Raw genomic sequence first — 14,983 nt, 5'->3', positions numbered from 1 at the left:
AGTTCAGTCTCCGGAGAGGGAGGAGGAGGAGGAACGCGCTTCATGGAGGAATATAGCGCTCCTATTCTGCAGCAAAAACTGACCCGGATCACATCTCTCGCGTCCGTTAGGAAACCATGAAGTGTCCTTAGCGGGTCTGTGTGTGTGTTTTTGTCGGCGAAAAGGAAAAAGCAGAGGAAGGAGGAGGGAGGCTCAGAAGTGCAGGCGCTCCTCCGAGTTTAGTCCACCGTCCGCTGGATCCGCCGCCGCCGCCGCCGCCGCCGCTGCTGCTGTTGCTGCCAGTTTCTCCGAGGAAAAAGCCCGGATTCAGCAGAGAAAAACCGGAGAGCAAGTTTGTGCAAAAATGCAGGGGGTTTCAGCCACGGGTAAGTGACTTGATCTCCTTAACAAACACAACTCTTTCTCCTCTCTGCGGTTTTCCTCAAGTTGTTTCCAAATGGCCATGGCTAGCATTGCGCACAGGATTTGAATTCCAAAATGCTTTTGCCAGCTGTCAACGGGGCAGCTGCAGGGCCGCGTCAGCTCCACACAGTTGTTTAGCCCCCTACAAATACAAATCTAAAGTCACATTAATGGTGTAGAGTTGGAGGCTTGAGTCTGACGGGGTGGAAAAGGTTACCAAAGCCTGACGGAAGGAGCTCTGACCTCAGTTTTGCCTCCAAATCTGCCTCAGAAACCCCACACACCAACACCACAAACACAATATATGTGTATTAAGTGCATACATGAGTGGAAATGGAACAGTAGCCACACTGGTTTCTAATAATGATGATTAGAACAGGACTCATTCATTGCCCTCCTTACTGTAATATGTGTGGTTATTAGAGGCACAGTGTCCCTGTGAGGAATGTGATTTGACTGGAGGAAAGTGTGTGATGCAGATCTTATGAGCTGTGTTGAAAGTTTCTGCAAGTTTGTCCATCTGTTGTTGGGTGATCGGAGGACGTGTTGCGTGTGTGTCACTGTGGTTTCCTGTCTTCATTGTGGGCCAGCACTATTTTTGATGGTGAGATAAATTCGTAGAAACTCTTGCTTGCGTTACTCTTCCACCACAGTCACAAAGGGAGGGGGTGGTTGCTCCTTTTGTTTTTCTCTCTTTATGTCTTTCCAAATGGCTCCTTATTTGCCGTGTCCACATCATTGTTCATGTGTTGTGCGTTGTGTTTTGCACGGTCCTTGCAGATGACAGGTCTGGGGCGTTTGGCCTTAACATCCCATATCAAAGCCACCACAGTGAGTTTAGTAGTGTGAAACTTCCACAGAATATTCAGCTGAATCTCAAGATCCTTCACGAGAGGCCTCAGAATGAAGTGGTAGCATGCAGACAAAGAAGGAGGAGGGGGGGAGGGTATGAAAGAGGAGGGAGAGTGATAGAGATGAAGTGCTGATGGGACGATGTCGGGCTGCAGCAGAGGTGAGCTATGCAGAGAGAAAGAGAGCGTGTTTGTTGTGGGACTCAGGGGAGGGATCGATCTGCCGTCCTCCTGGCGGACTTTTCTTTTTCCGGCAGTCCAGCAGTGTATCGTTTCTCTCCCACTCACACGCATTCATTCCCAAGGCCTCGCTCTTTTTTAATGCAGTTGCCTCTTTCTCTCCCACACTGTCCCAGATCAATCTCTGCCCCCTCATCTCCCTCTCTGCCTGCCCTAAACCCCCCTCCTCTCTCCAGCACAGCTCCACTGCAACTGCCATCACATGAAATATTTCTTCTTTTTTTTAAAAATGTCTTTTCCCCTCAGCTCTATTCCTTCCACATGGGAACTCCAAGCAGCCCGTTGCGCTCTCTAATGCTTATTTTTGTGTTTACGATGGGAGGGTCAAAAGGGTTGTGAGGCTGCTTGCATCAAATCATTGGAGAATCTATTAAAACAAACCACATCACAAATAAACTGCGGTGGGATAGATAGCGTGCTTCTCAGTTTGAGGTCCACCTCAATCCTCAGAGTTGTTTCCAACTCCATAAAACTTTCCTGACAAACTTCAGCCCTCTGTTTTACACTCTGTTTACGCCAGCGCTCAAAAGTGGGCGAGTGTGTCGGCCACAAACGGAGGACAATGGTGGTCCATGTGTGGCAGCGAGATACTCCAGCGTGGATGTCCTGCGTGGCTGTTTAGGTTATTTATTATCAACAAAAAGCTATTGGGCCTGTCTGTGTTTAACTGAGCCAATGTAAACACCTCCACCCCCCGACGCTACATAAACACACAGCACAGGAGCGGGAAGGATGGTGAGAATATTATCTGCCCAGCTGAAAAAAAAGTGGAAACTGCCACAAGTATTTGCAAGATTGGGTTGAGATTGTTTGGTTGAGCTGTGAGGTAATGAAGATGAAGTCCGTGGTTCGCATTGGTAGCAGGATATCTGGAGAAATTAGCCTTATCTGATACATAGTAGCAGCCCTAAAGTCAAAGCTTTTGCATTTTACACAGTTGTATAGAAACTAACTGTTTCAAACCTCCGGGATGTGACTTCCCTTTCTAGGTATCAAGTAAATTTAATGGAAGAAGTGTTCCTCTTAATGTACATTCCCTTTAATTTTACAAGTGCTAGCTTGCTTTCGGTTCTATGTAACCTACCAGTTATTTTAAATACAGACAAGCATACAGCAAGGGTCTTATCTTGCAGACACCATGAGGTGTCATAATGCAAAACAAAGACACCATAGACCGTATGTACACCATACACCATAGACTGTATATGAAAGGCTTTAAATACACACAAATACAAAACCTATGCTCACTAACCATATCTGGCAACCCGTGCCAGAACTGGAGATGCAACAAAGGTGTGCAGGGCTGAAATTATACTGCTTTTACAAGAAACAGCCACAACACATGACTGCCCTAAAATCACCAAGTCTTATCTCTACATTTCTGTTTGAGCCTAGATAAAGGAGTTTCTATTTGAAAATAATTGTGTTTTTTTTATTGCACTTGCACTGTAGAGAGTGATTCTAAGCAATAAACTGAGGGAAATGACAAAGTTCAATGACATGATGTGATATCCTTTTAGTAGTAATCATTGGATCCGTGTTAGAACTATCAATTACAGCTACTTTAACAGACCCACAAACTGCTCCATCAACATCTTTGGCATTTCCCTTCTGCCATTTGTTGTCCTCCAACATGGTGGTATCTGCAAAGAGCTAAAATCAGCAGCTAATATTAGCTCCTGATCCTTCATCGCTGAAAGATGTGAGAACTACATGGAGCGTCGCCAGTCAGCTACTATGACTTAGCATTGTGTTTACAGCGAGGCAAACACCAGGTTGATTAATACTGACCCGACAGAGCAACTTGGTCGGTTTCCCGTAAGAACCGATCCCTGAGAGATCCCCTACATGTCTGCTCCTCCACGTCTCTTTCTCATCTACTTATGTGTGTGTGAGACAGCATGACTCAGTTCCATTCAGAGGCTTCAGGCTCTTTCCCGGCCTGCTTGAGTGTCACATTGATTTTCCTAATGGTGGTCATGTGTGGCTCCTGCTGCTGCGAAGACGACACTGAAGTTTGTGTTTGCGTGTCGGAAGGAAAGAGGCCTCAGAAGTGATTGAAAGTTTTTCTGACAGGCCATTTGTGAAAGTTGTTTTCCTGCGCTGTGCTACACAGAAGGTGTCGCTCAGTCGCATATCTCAAGAGCAGATGCACTTCTATTTTAAATAATCCAGCTGTCTGCCCAGGCCTGCTCACTGTGTACTCCCTCTACACACCTATAAACTCAGCCTTAAGCGTATTTGCCAGAGCTTTAATGGACTGTAAATGTCTGTTGTCATGTCAAGCCGCTGGAGGGTTTGTGGTAAATGACTTCACATCTACCTCAGCACTCGATAAGATTGTGTTTTATTAGGTTTGCCGGTGTGACATTAGTCTAGTGTGGCCAAGCCGGTGCACATAACCTACGTTTACATGAGGATAATGACTTTACACACAAACTGAGGCATTTAAACTCATCTGGGTGGGATTAGAAACTGGTTTGTTTTGATGTATGTCCACAGTGAACAGATTGTGGAGTTATATTGACACTCCTGTTGAACAGGTTCTTGCACCATTTTCAGGCGGGATGCTTTGGAAGGTGTGTTGAAATTGTGTTGCAGAATCATTGTCCCATCAATATGCAATTCCACGGATTATTTTTTTAAAGTCTATTAAGTCGCTGAAAAAGTCTACTGTCACAACTTTTAACCATACCTTCTGTTCCATTTAGCTGGAAACGGCCTATAGTGGTTCCTGACCTAGATTTGAGGTAATATCTTCTTGTGACACCTCGTCACACGGTATGACCTTATTGTAGTTGAACCGAAGATGAATTATTTTTCATTCCTGGATTGTTATATTTGAAAGATTTTAGTAGCTCAGAGAGGAGAAAGTAAAATTAAAAAGCCATAAAAGGTGCATTTATTATCATTTATCATCTTGGGGCTCCTGAGATTAATGTTTAAGTCCTGGCAACTAAGTTGGGAACCAAAATAAAGTTAAAAAGCAAAGAGAATAATGATTAATAATAATGATTCTATGTTTGTAAGAGATTAATATGTATTTACACTCCTGCCTCATCTGTCAACAGACGTCTGCTTTGGCGTCTGTCATAAAGAGAGCTGAGTCGAAACTAATAGTTTAGTGTTGTAAAATTATACAGTTGCCAGTTTATTAGGCACACCAAGCTCAAGCTGTTGCAGTCTAACACAGGAAAAACCTGCCTTCATTACAGCTATAATGACCTTTTTAGTTTTAGAGACGTATAAATTCAACTTCATGATCATTATGGTGGCTGTTTGCAGGTGTTTCTGTTCTCTTGTCCACCACATTTGTATCTAAGAGAGTAGGCTAATGAACAAATGTCCCATCAGAAGGTCACACTGCTGCTTGAGTGATATTTTTTCCTAAACTAAGTAATTACAGAGTGAGTTGGAGTTCGACATCGAGGATAGCGCTCGTGTTGAGTCCAATACTGTTTGGTATTAGGATGTTTCTGTTCAGAGTAGCAGTCCTTCCTGCACAATATGTTTATACTGGAGGTCTCTTGGCTTAGGGTCTGGCTGACACACACACACACACACACACACACACACACACACACACATACTCACACATTCGCGCACACATACACAGAAGGCGGAAGTGACCTAGTTTTCCTAAATGGTACCAACTGTTGAGGCCTTCTAGAAATGAACAGAATTACTCGGTGTCACCCAATAAAGGACTGACATGTTAGATGTTTAGCATTACCCCCGAGACTGAATTAATCTCATCCTGGTCGTCTACATGTATCAAATCGTATGTAAGCCAGATGCTAGTCTGGAGAACTTTTAAGCTTCTGAGATTGGGGGCGCATATTGAGGATAATTGAGTGACTCTCCGCGGTCGCTCTAAAAATGAAAAAAAAAAAAAAAAAAATCTGAAATCAGCAATTTTTGCCCTGGGATCTGATCCCATTTCAGTAGTCCTTCACACCCTGAAAGTTTGCATCTCAGTCGCAGCGCTAGAAGGTCACAGCCCTCTGTGTCTGTCTGTATCTGTGCCTCTTCTGCCGTCTGCTGTCTGTCTGGATCGGACCTACCCTGATGAGGGGGATTTTCCTGGGAAAGTCATATGGAAAGAAAAAAAAAGAGCCCTAATAGTAAAAGCATGTTCCATTCTATTTCTCTCCCTTTGTGTGTGTGTGTGTGTGTGTGTGTGTGTGTGTGTGTGTGTGTGTGTGTGTGTGTGTGTGTGTGTGTGTGTGTGTGTGTGTGTGTGCATTTTATGAGTTGAGCTCCTTTCTAAGCACACTGAAGGCATTGTGTTTTTACTCTCTGATCATCAGAAGAGCAGGCTCTCTGGAATCAGGGCTTCCTGTACACACTGGGGTGAGGCAGGGGGATGCAGAGAGGAGGGAGGGGGAGACAGAAAGAGCCAGGTGGAGGTCACCTCTAGGTTAAATGGTTAGCATCAGCATTCTATTATTATATACATACATTAATCCTGTATGGATCCTGGAGGCTTAGATGCTGACTGTATTATTTATTGTACTGGGGTTGTTCTGGCATTAATTTATTATTTTGCTGATTCATAAATTATGTTCACCTTTTCTCTTTGCTGTATTTAATGTTATCTACGTAGGTTGTTTTTTGGGGGGAGATTTCTTTATTGCATTTGCAGGTTATTCTACACATGCAACCTGTCAGTCAAGATTACTCTGAGAAAGCAGTTTTGGCCCCTGGCAGGTTTTAAACATTCACATGTAACCCCTGTTACCCTTGTATGTTAATATTTTTTTGATATATTTGTAATTTTTATTTTCTGTGGAATGTTTTGTGTATCATGCCACTACTATGGTATGTGGAGTATGTTCATTGGTGGCTGAGTCACAACCACTCCCTAATTAGGAGGCTTCTCTTTTTTTTTTTTTTGTATGAAACAATTCGCCCGATGAAGGTCTAGCACTGAAATGTTGCAAATAAATGTGCCTTTGCAAGGAAGATCATATGCAGGACTCTGTTGGAAATTTTTTATACCATGTACATTCTAAAAAAAGGTTCCACTGCAGTTGGAACAGTGTATTGTCAGGCAAATACACTGGCATGGCTGATAAGTAACAAGAAACTGAAGTATGCAATCTACACATTTGACATAATTTAGAAATAGTCTTTCCAATACAACCTTACATCAAGCTGAGTGACAAATGGAAAAATCTGAATAACAAACACGACAAATGCAGATGCTTTTATGCAAGAGCACTGCATAGTACAATTAACATGGTATGTTTAATTGTGGCATGTATGAAAATGCTGAGCATGGCTGGTCAGTTCTGATTTTGTATCAAGATGTCAAGATCATAAGATCTAAGTCCCTTTGAAAATAAAATATCATTGTTTGGGCACAGATGGCAGGAGCTTCAGTCACAACAATTGGTTAATGTGTCAGTAGGAACAGTGATTTAAGTGATATCTACACTCAGATCTATGGGGAGGACATCAGTAAATTTGATCTGAAATTGTGGTCCACAGTGCACATTAATGCTCAGGTAACTGAGAATGTCAATGCAGGACGTCATTGAACAATTACACAGAGAGATACCATAGTAGGGTTTCAGTGCATTAACCCCTCGTAACAAAGACGGATGCACATTTGACAGCTGAGTGGTGCAAAAACTCACAGAGTTGTGGAAAAACATGATATGGTCAGAGAATTCATCCTTCACAATATTCTTGACAAGAACGAGTGCATGTGTTGTGTAAACTAAATGGTTCTGGCCTCAATGCTTGACCCTTGCAGTGGGAGGATCCAGTGGCTCTATTATGCTGTGGGGACATTTTTTTTTGGCCCTGTTTGGGTCCACCTGTCTGTTTGTAAAAGGAAGAATCATTTCAAATCAATACAGTGAGTGACATTTCTATCCTGAGGGCAGTGGTCTCTTCCAGGCCTCCATCAATAGGCCAGGAGGGGTCAATGAATGATTTGATTATTATGCAAATATTGTGAATCATATGCTTCACAGTCACTAGATCTCAACCCATTTGAGCACCTGTGTGAGAGTTTGAACCAATGTCTGACACGACGCTTTCTACCACTGTCATCAAAACACGAAATGAGGATATATCTTTTCGGAGAATGATCCTCCAGAGATGTAAACAATCAATGCCAGTGCGCATTGAAGCTCTGCTGGCAGTCCAACACCTTGCTAAGACACTTCATGTTGGTTTTTTCTTATATTTGTCACCAATCTGTAGTTTGTATGGACAAAAACATCTGCTCAGAAGGCAGTGTATCTTGGTCACACTTCTTCAAAAGGAAGGCTCGGAAATAATTGACCAATTTTTCATGAACAAACTAAGCTCAAATGAATGCATCTATTGTCTGGATATGCTAATCCTGATATAGCTGATTCCACCATTGTCCAGAAACATCAATCAGCCACACTATTGTGCTGTGTGACATGTTCGGCCATAAATATTCTCTAGCGAATCAATTACCTGCTGAAAATAGCCTCCTGTTCAAACAATACAAAAAAATCTGCAGTTTCTGCCTGAACGTACATAGTCAGTTTTTAAAGATTTACACTGTCAGCAGCGACCAGTTGACTTTGACTGCTTTTGGCACATGATTTGTTGAAGGTAACAAAATATTGAATATCACCAGCCTTATCCTTTAAGGGATTCCCATAAAGTTTGTTTATGTCTTTTTTTTAATTTTTTATTATTGATCTAAGCCTCAGCAGTCCAGCATTGGGAAGGCGCTTTGTTCTTAGATTCATAATTTATAATCCTCCAGGCAGAAGTCGGTTTCCATAGATTTCTCTGTGGTATAAAAGTCCTCCAAAGAAATTTATTAGATTTGCAATGGCTTCTGTTATTTTACAGGGCATTCTGTTTATGAGGAGGACTTTGTACAAAAACTCTGTTATTGCTTTTACGGATGCTCCTCTGAGCTGCTGAGAAGTACAGTGTTTTCAAGTTAGTCAAAAACCAAGCAGTCATGTGAGTTCAGTAATTTTTGCATTACGTGGTTTCTGCTTCTTTTACTGCCCCTTCCTGTAAATGCTGGAGCATCTTTGAACGCACCACCAGTGACCAACAGCATCATTTCCGCACGCTGATGGTGCAACTTTGACAATGATATTGATCACCCGTATCAAATGTCCACGAGTTTAATTTTATACTAGCGTGAAATGACACAGTTGCTGCCCGGAAGGTTGGAAATCAATGTAAGAAACGGAGACGGTGTGTTTCAGAGAATGGTCAGCAGTAATGTAAATTTAACATGATTTGCAGCCTCGGCAGCTCCTCCAGGACTTTTCATCCTTGATCTCTCTCTGCGAGGTTAAACCCTCCCCAACCCCCAGCCTCCTCCTAATCACCACACACACACACACACACACACACACACACACACACACACACACACACACACACACACACACACACACACACACACACACACACACACACACACACACACACACACACACACTCCTCCATTCACACTCGCTCACCTGATGCAGCCATAAACCATGTTGTAAATGTCTTCCTAGTCTGGCTGATTGCAGCCAACAAAGGCAGCCTGTGTTCAATTCTCCATGCTCTCTCCCCTGGGTGCCCTCCCTCCCCCTCCACTCCCCCCTCTGCTCTGCCCTTCTGTTGTGATTAACCATTGTCTCGCCCTCTTTCCTCTTCCTTCCTTTAGGCCTGTATATTTTTGTTACTGAGTAAATCTTGTCAGAGGTTCTGCTACCAAAAGCCAACTCTTACACATTTTTCACATTTTTTAACACTTTGCACTGCTGGACTACACACAGTCAGCCTCGGGGCCTGTCACTCTGCAAGAAACTCCAAACTTTTCCTTTGCTCTCGTCTCCCCATCTCTCCTCCACGCCACCAGTCTTAGCCTGTCACTGAGTAGATCCTTTTTGAATGGCACGGCTGTTTGAACAGGGCTCTCATTTAGTGCAGTATAAGGCTCTACTGGAAGTGAGTGTGAAACTATTGTACTGTTTGCAGCCTTTCTGTATTGTAATCGCAGCGAGTTGGGAGGAGAGATGCTGCTTTCATAGCTTGGTGTTATGATTTGCTGAGACTGCAGATGTATCCGACACAAATATACTTGTGTGCTTTCTGTCAGCTGCTTTTACAGTCACTCAGCAGGGGAAAAGGGTTTTCCCTGCATTGAAATCTGTCTTTTATTTTATTCAGAAATAATTTTTTCATGTCACAGAGTGTGATCTATGCACATGTTGCTATGTTGAGTGTGCAGCTGCTTTTGCACCACTAGATGGCACTGTCATGTTATTCCTGGTGCATGGTAGGGCTGCAAAGAAGACCGGAAGTTGTGCCCTTATTCTCTGGAAAAGATAAATATTCTGCAACAAAATTACAAATGTTTTGTCCAATCTTTGCTTTTTCTTTGTGTGTGATTGGATGTTTTTTCCTTATAGGGCCTTTTTAAAGAGGAAAGCAAACTTCTCTTTGGTTAAAGTGATCAAAACAAGTAATTGTTACTGCATTTCTGTGCTAAACATGCTGTCAGGGAGGCTTTCAGATTTATTTTGCAGCATCACAAGTTTATGAAGAGCTCTCCTCAGTGACAAGATTAACATGAAACCCCACAATAGTGTTGCCCAACAGAGGCCTGGCCTCATTATCAAGTCATTCTGACAATGCATGAAGAGACAGAAACCATTCAGACAGCTAAAATCCACTCAGACAACCCACCTACCAAGTCACTTTAACAAAACAGGGACACCTTAAAGATAAAGGTTGGAAAGGTATATTTTATTTTGTTTCTCTTTCTTACAACAGAAGGAATATGTATTATCTTTGACAACCTTGCTGAACAGTAATGTATTTGTGACATTTGTAGGTTCAGGTTGGTATTATCTAGGTTTTAATGGCGCTCTCTGCTGCCTTACTGGTGCCGTATCTCTGATTGTTAGACGGATCCGAAGCTTCAGCAGCTTCTGGGTGTCATCGAGGTGCTTCACACTGAAGGTCACCCTGGCAACAGCAGGGTGACTCCCCGCTATCTCCTCTATTTTCTCCTATTATAGCCTGCACAGCCTGTCAGCCATTTATCACACTCTGCTTCTGTAATGACTTTGTGAAAGAGGATAGCTCTGGACTCTGGCTTGCTGCTCTAATGGTCGAAATGACTCGCATTTTTGACAGCAGTTGAGAATTTCCCCGTCCTGATGTCAAGATGCTTCATCCAGATCCTCCCTTTGTTTTAGAACATCGCCCAGGGATTTGAACTTGTGAGTTTTATGTGGCCACTTCACTGTAACGCCCTCCCCTCCTAGCACGCCTCGTCCAGCCACAGCTCTCATCACAGGACAGTCCTTACACCCTGTGCCTAACGAGGAGATGAGAGCTACATCCACACAGATGGATCCTGTTCCTGTGGCCCACTGTGGATTATCTTCCTCAAACAGTTATTCCGGGCTTTTACCTTTTTCTTTTATCCTTCATCGAAGCCCTAATTCACTAACAAGCTCTTCATTAGATTTGCATCGATCCCGAAAGGTCAGAATGTAATAAAACAGCAAACTGCCTCAGGTCTGCTTGGCATCTGTGTTTTAGTGCGCGTGTGTTTGTGTGTTTCATATCTGCGTGCAAGCGGGCACGTCAGCTGATTCTCTGAAAAGCTCGCTCGCCCGCCGGCTGCTTTGCACGCCTGAAGCTGAATTGTTGTAATTAATTTCTTCCAAAAACATCCTTGAAATATGAATTTGATATACTGGAGGTTGTTAACCTGCCATTTATCACTGTGTTGCTGTTGAGAGGTGAGTGATGAGTGTCATTAAGTTAAGACACACACACACACACACACACACACACACATTTGCTGGCCCTTTGCAGCATGACCCTGCTGCTACATCCTCCCCCGTTCAGTAAGTGATAAACAAAAGCAAAAACAGCTCGAGGTGTGCGTGTTCATCTGATCTGCTTGACAGCTGGGAGAGTGTGCCAGCAATACACTTTATAGGTAAAGCACTCATAACCGCAATAAGCTTCAAACCTATTACAATAAGTAGCTTGTGGGCTCACTTCTCTCAGTGACACTCAGTGAGGGATTGCGTCATTGCTGTATCTTATCCAGAGGAAGAAATGTGACTTGAGTGCTACTCTCGGTTTCAGTGTTTGTGATAACCGGGCTCTCTGAGGTCGTAAATATGTTGACTGTTCACAGCGTTGGATGTTTTGCATTCTTCCTTCGCTCTTGTTGTTTTTAGAGTTTAAATCAGATGTATATTACTGCAGCTTTTCCCCATAGGTGACTGTAGCATAAAAGTTGTTGGATATATACTGAAAATACTGCAGCCTTTGGTTTTTATGTGTACTAATTTCCTGCAAGCAGGTTGGACAACATTCTGTACATTTTCCTTCCAAGTGAAGCTCCCCAATAAACACATCCAAAGCTAAATGGTGTTGGTTCAGTGAAGCGTTGATCATTTTTCACTGCTCTTTTGGGTGTACTTTCCTGCCTGTGTGTGATCCATCATGTCACATCGCTGCTGGTGACAAATGTCCTCCTGCGTATTCCTTACTAGACATTCCCTTCTGACACGCTCACATATATCTGTCACCCCGCTACTCTCTTAAGCATGATGCAGCACAGGAAACTTGAGCCTGTAATTTTGGTTGTAGGTTTTATGTTTCAGCGCAGAACGAGGTGTTTGTGGGGCTTCTTTGCATATTTGCCTTCGGTTGATGCTGTGCTGGGTGAAGCTCGCTGCACTACGTCATCGCCCTCGCTCTGTTCCTTTGACCTTTTTTCCATTTCATTTTGTGCCAACTTTTTTCCTCATTTGAACTATTTATTTTTACTCTCTCTCTTTCTCTTTCTGTCTCTACTGCACGGTAATCTCTACTGAGCCGTGCATAATCACAGGCCATCTGGGCGCTGTAGGGAGAGATGAGCTTGCTGCTCGTCAGATGACCGAACCCACAGTGGGTGGATGCACGTTCATGTGTGCATCCTCACACACACATACATTCACTGTCACACCTTTAATAGTTACAAACCATCATGGGGATATTCGCTTCTATCGCACCTTTCATGCTCATACTCAAGGACGTACACGGCTTCCAAACAAAGCGCTGCAGCGTAACAGGATGGAAATAAACGGTGTGGCATTCGAAAACCAATCACACCTCTTTCAACACTACATATTGAGCTGCCACAAGCAGAATTTCATATTTCGAGGCTGATCGAGCAGCGCAGCCAAGCAGTGAAAGGGAGAAATCTTGTATATAATCAACGTAGTCTCCAAAATGTATTGAAATGTGAGTGTTTTTTAATTTTTCATCCTCCAAAATGACTTTGTTTTGTACTGAATGCAATAATCTGACCTTCAAACAGGCGTCCAATCCTAATAACATTCCCTCTGCATTTTTTGTCAGCTATTTCTAATAATGCTTCACTGTCTCCTGGATTTCCTGCTCATCTTGTCTGATGGGCTGCAGAAAAGCTCACAGAGATCATTAGTGAAAAGCTGACTGCTGCTTCATTCTAAACCCCTCTGGTTTAACAGTTGCAGTATTGTGGAACAGCAGATCACCAGATAAAATAATTGAAACCCTCTAATTATATTCTAATAGTTCCACTGAGTTTTGTGCGTTAAATTGGAGCACATTAGCAAAGCAGCTCCCTGTGAGCATGTAATGGATAAAACCAAAGAAAAGATTTAAACCACAAACACCAGAAGCACCCATCTTATCCAAGCTGTTTGTCAGTGAACTCAATATCCACTCCCTATAAATGTTTACATGCGCTGAAGGAAGCATTATAGACTGATGAATGTACTTCATTCCTCCTATAGTATCTTAAAGGTGTTCATCAAGCTCTAGAAATAGTCAGATTCGAATGTGTTTTTGATGTTTCTAATGTTTTTGCCATATACAGTGATGATTGTTATTCTGATGATTCTATAAACCAATATAAAGTAATTCTGCTGATTAATTTGCATTGTGCCAATAGGGATTTTAAAATAAAGACTCATAGAAATTACATAGTCAGTTGACTTATCTTTGTCACGCCACAGTGTATTCTCTGTAATAATATTCCAGAACAACTGGAAATGCAAAGATATTCTTTCAGTAATCCTGATGTTGATAATAAAGTCTAGACTCTCTGAATTCAGACTGAGATAAAAGCAGAAATGTAATTTTTATTTTCGATGAAACATTAACTGCAGTATTGATTTCTATGCAAAATGCAAGAATTACAGTTTGAATGAATGTTTTTGAGTTACAACAACTGAAATCATGTTCAACCAACAAGTTACATTAGGTTGAGGCAATTCACTTTCCCTCTACAATATTTTAAAGTTTTCATTGTCTGAAAATTGTCAGGATCATGCAACCGTGTATTTTATGAAGTAGGGGAAGTAAGTAACTTGGATTACTTTTTGCAATGTGTTGTTCTAGTATCTCATTTTCTCCTCTCCAACTGTTTTTACTTTTTTTTTCCCCTTTTCTCTGCATCGTTGCCACCATGCCTCGGGCCAGGCAGCCTCACACAGTATGGCACCAGTCTAGAAATACATTTTCCAGATCTCAAACCAGCAGCCAGCTCAGCTTTAACAAAACAGGACTGCAGTTCTAATGCGTCAGTTTTCTGTCGGGGCGCAACGCACGGATTATGCTCGGCTCCAGCCTCTTTGTAATTCAGATAAGACCTCTCTTCCCCAGAAGATAAGTTTAAATATTAATAATGAATTAAAAGATTCTCCTCTGGGTGAAATATTAATGACTTCTTTAAAGAGAGGCTGTAACTCCTGAGAGACGACGGATGACAGTGTGCTTGTTAGAGTAATTTAAAACATCTCTTTGATTTTTAGCTGCTGAATGTTTGAGGAGTTGAGGTAAAGGTGGCTGACGGGGTCAATATTTGAGCCCGCAGATATTTGGGAATGACCATAAAAGAATCTTCTTTTTATACAACAACAAAAGAGTTCCACCAATAAAATGTGACACATGAGCTCACCTGTCTTCATTCATAACTTTAATCTAATCTTATTTGCTTCTGAAAGCTCTAATTGATCCGCCTATTGAATCTTTGTGAGTGCAGTTCCCCCTGGAGAAAGCTGATCCGGAGGCTTAATGAGTCAACATGAATGTGTGTCAGTAACACTGGAAGACTAAAGCCGCGTCCTTCCTCGACCTCTGTCTTCTGCTGAGGTTTGTCTGGTTGTTGTGTCTTCCAGCCGCTCTGAGACCTTCAGAGGCGTGCGATTGTGAAAGTTACTCATTTTCTCAGCTTAAGCTTGTGTGAAAGTGTCTGCCTAAGTGGCTGTGTGTGGATTTATTTATACATCTGCCTGTGGTGTCTTTCTGTGCGAGGACCTTTTGGAAAAATCCCAGAGTCGGGTCGGCGTGCTATGGAATGTGAATTGTCTCCATGACAACAGCCCAGTGTCCTCCTTCCGGCTTTCATCCGCTGGGTTCGTGCTGAGGCAACCAAACCAAGTGTGCCACGGCATCACATTACCGATTGATCTGAGCTATTT

At 42.6% G+C, this 14,983-nt stretch overlaps 1 protein-coding gene across 3 annotated transcripts in view; it reads left to right on the top strand.

Moving 5' to 3' along the window:
- Positions 1 to 14,983, top strand: part of fgd (faciogenital dysplasia) — a 61,717-nt gene continuing 46,734 nt past the window's right edge. For all 3 annotated transcript variants that reach the window (XM_023299267.3, XM_023299266.3, XM_035943400.2), the window contains exon 1: positions 1 to 365. In XM_023299267.3, the coding sequence (XP_023155035.1) occupies positions 344 to 365 (22 nt within the window). In that variant the 5' untranslated portion in view covers positions 1 to 343. The remainder of the gene's footprint in view (positions 366 to 14,983) is intronic.

The sequence above is a fragment of the Amphiprion ocellaris genome, chromosome 8, assembly GCF_022539595.1.
Source record: "Amphiprion ocellaris isolate individual 3 ecotype Okinawa chromosome 8, ASM2253959v1, whole genome shotgun sequence".
NCBI classification, from domain to species: Eukaryota; Metazoa; Chordata; class Actinopteri; family Pomacentridae; genus Amphiprion; species Amphiprion ocellaris.
This window is presented reverse-complemented; position numbering and strand designations above follow the sequence as displayed.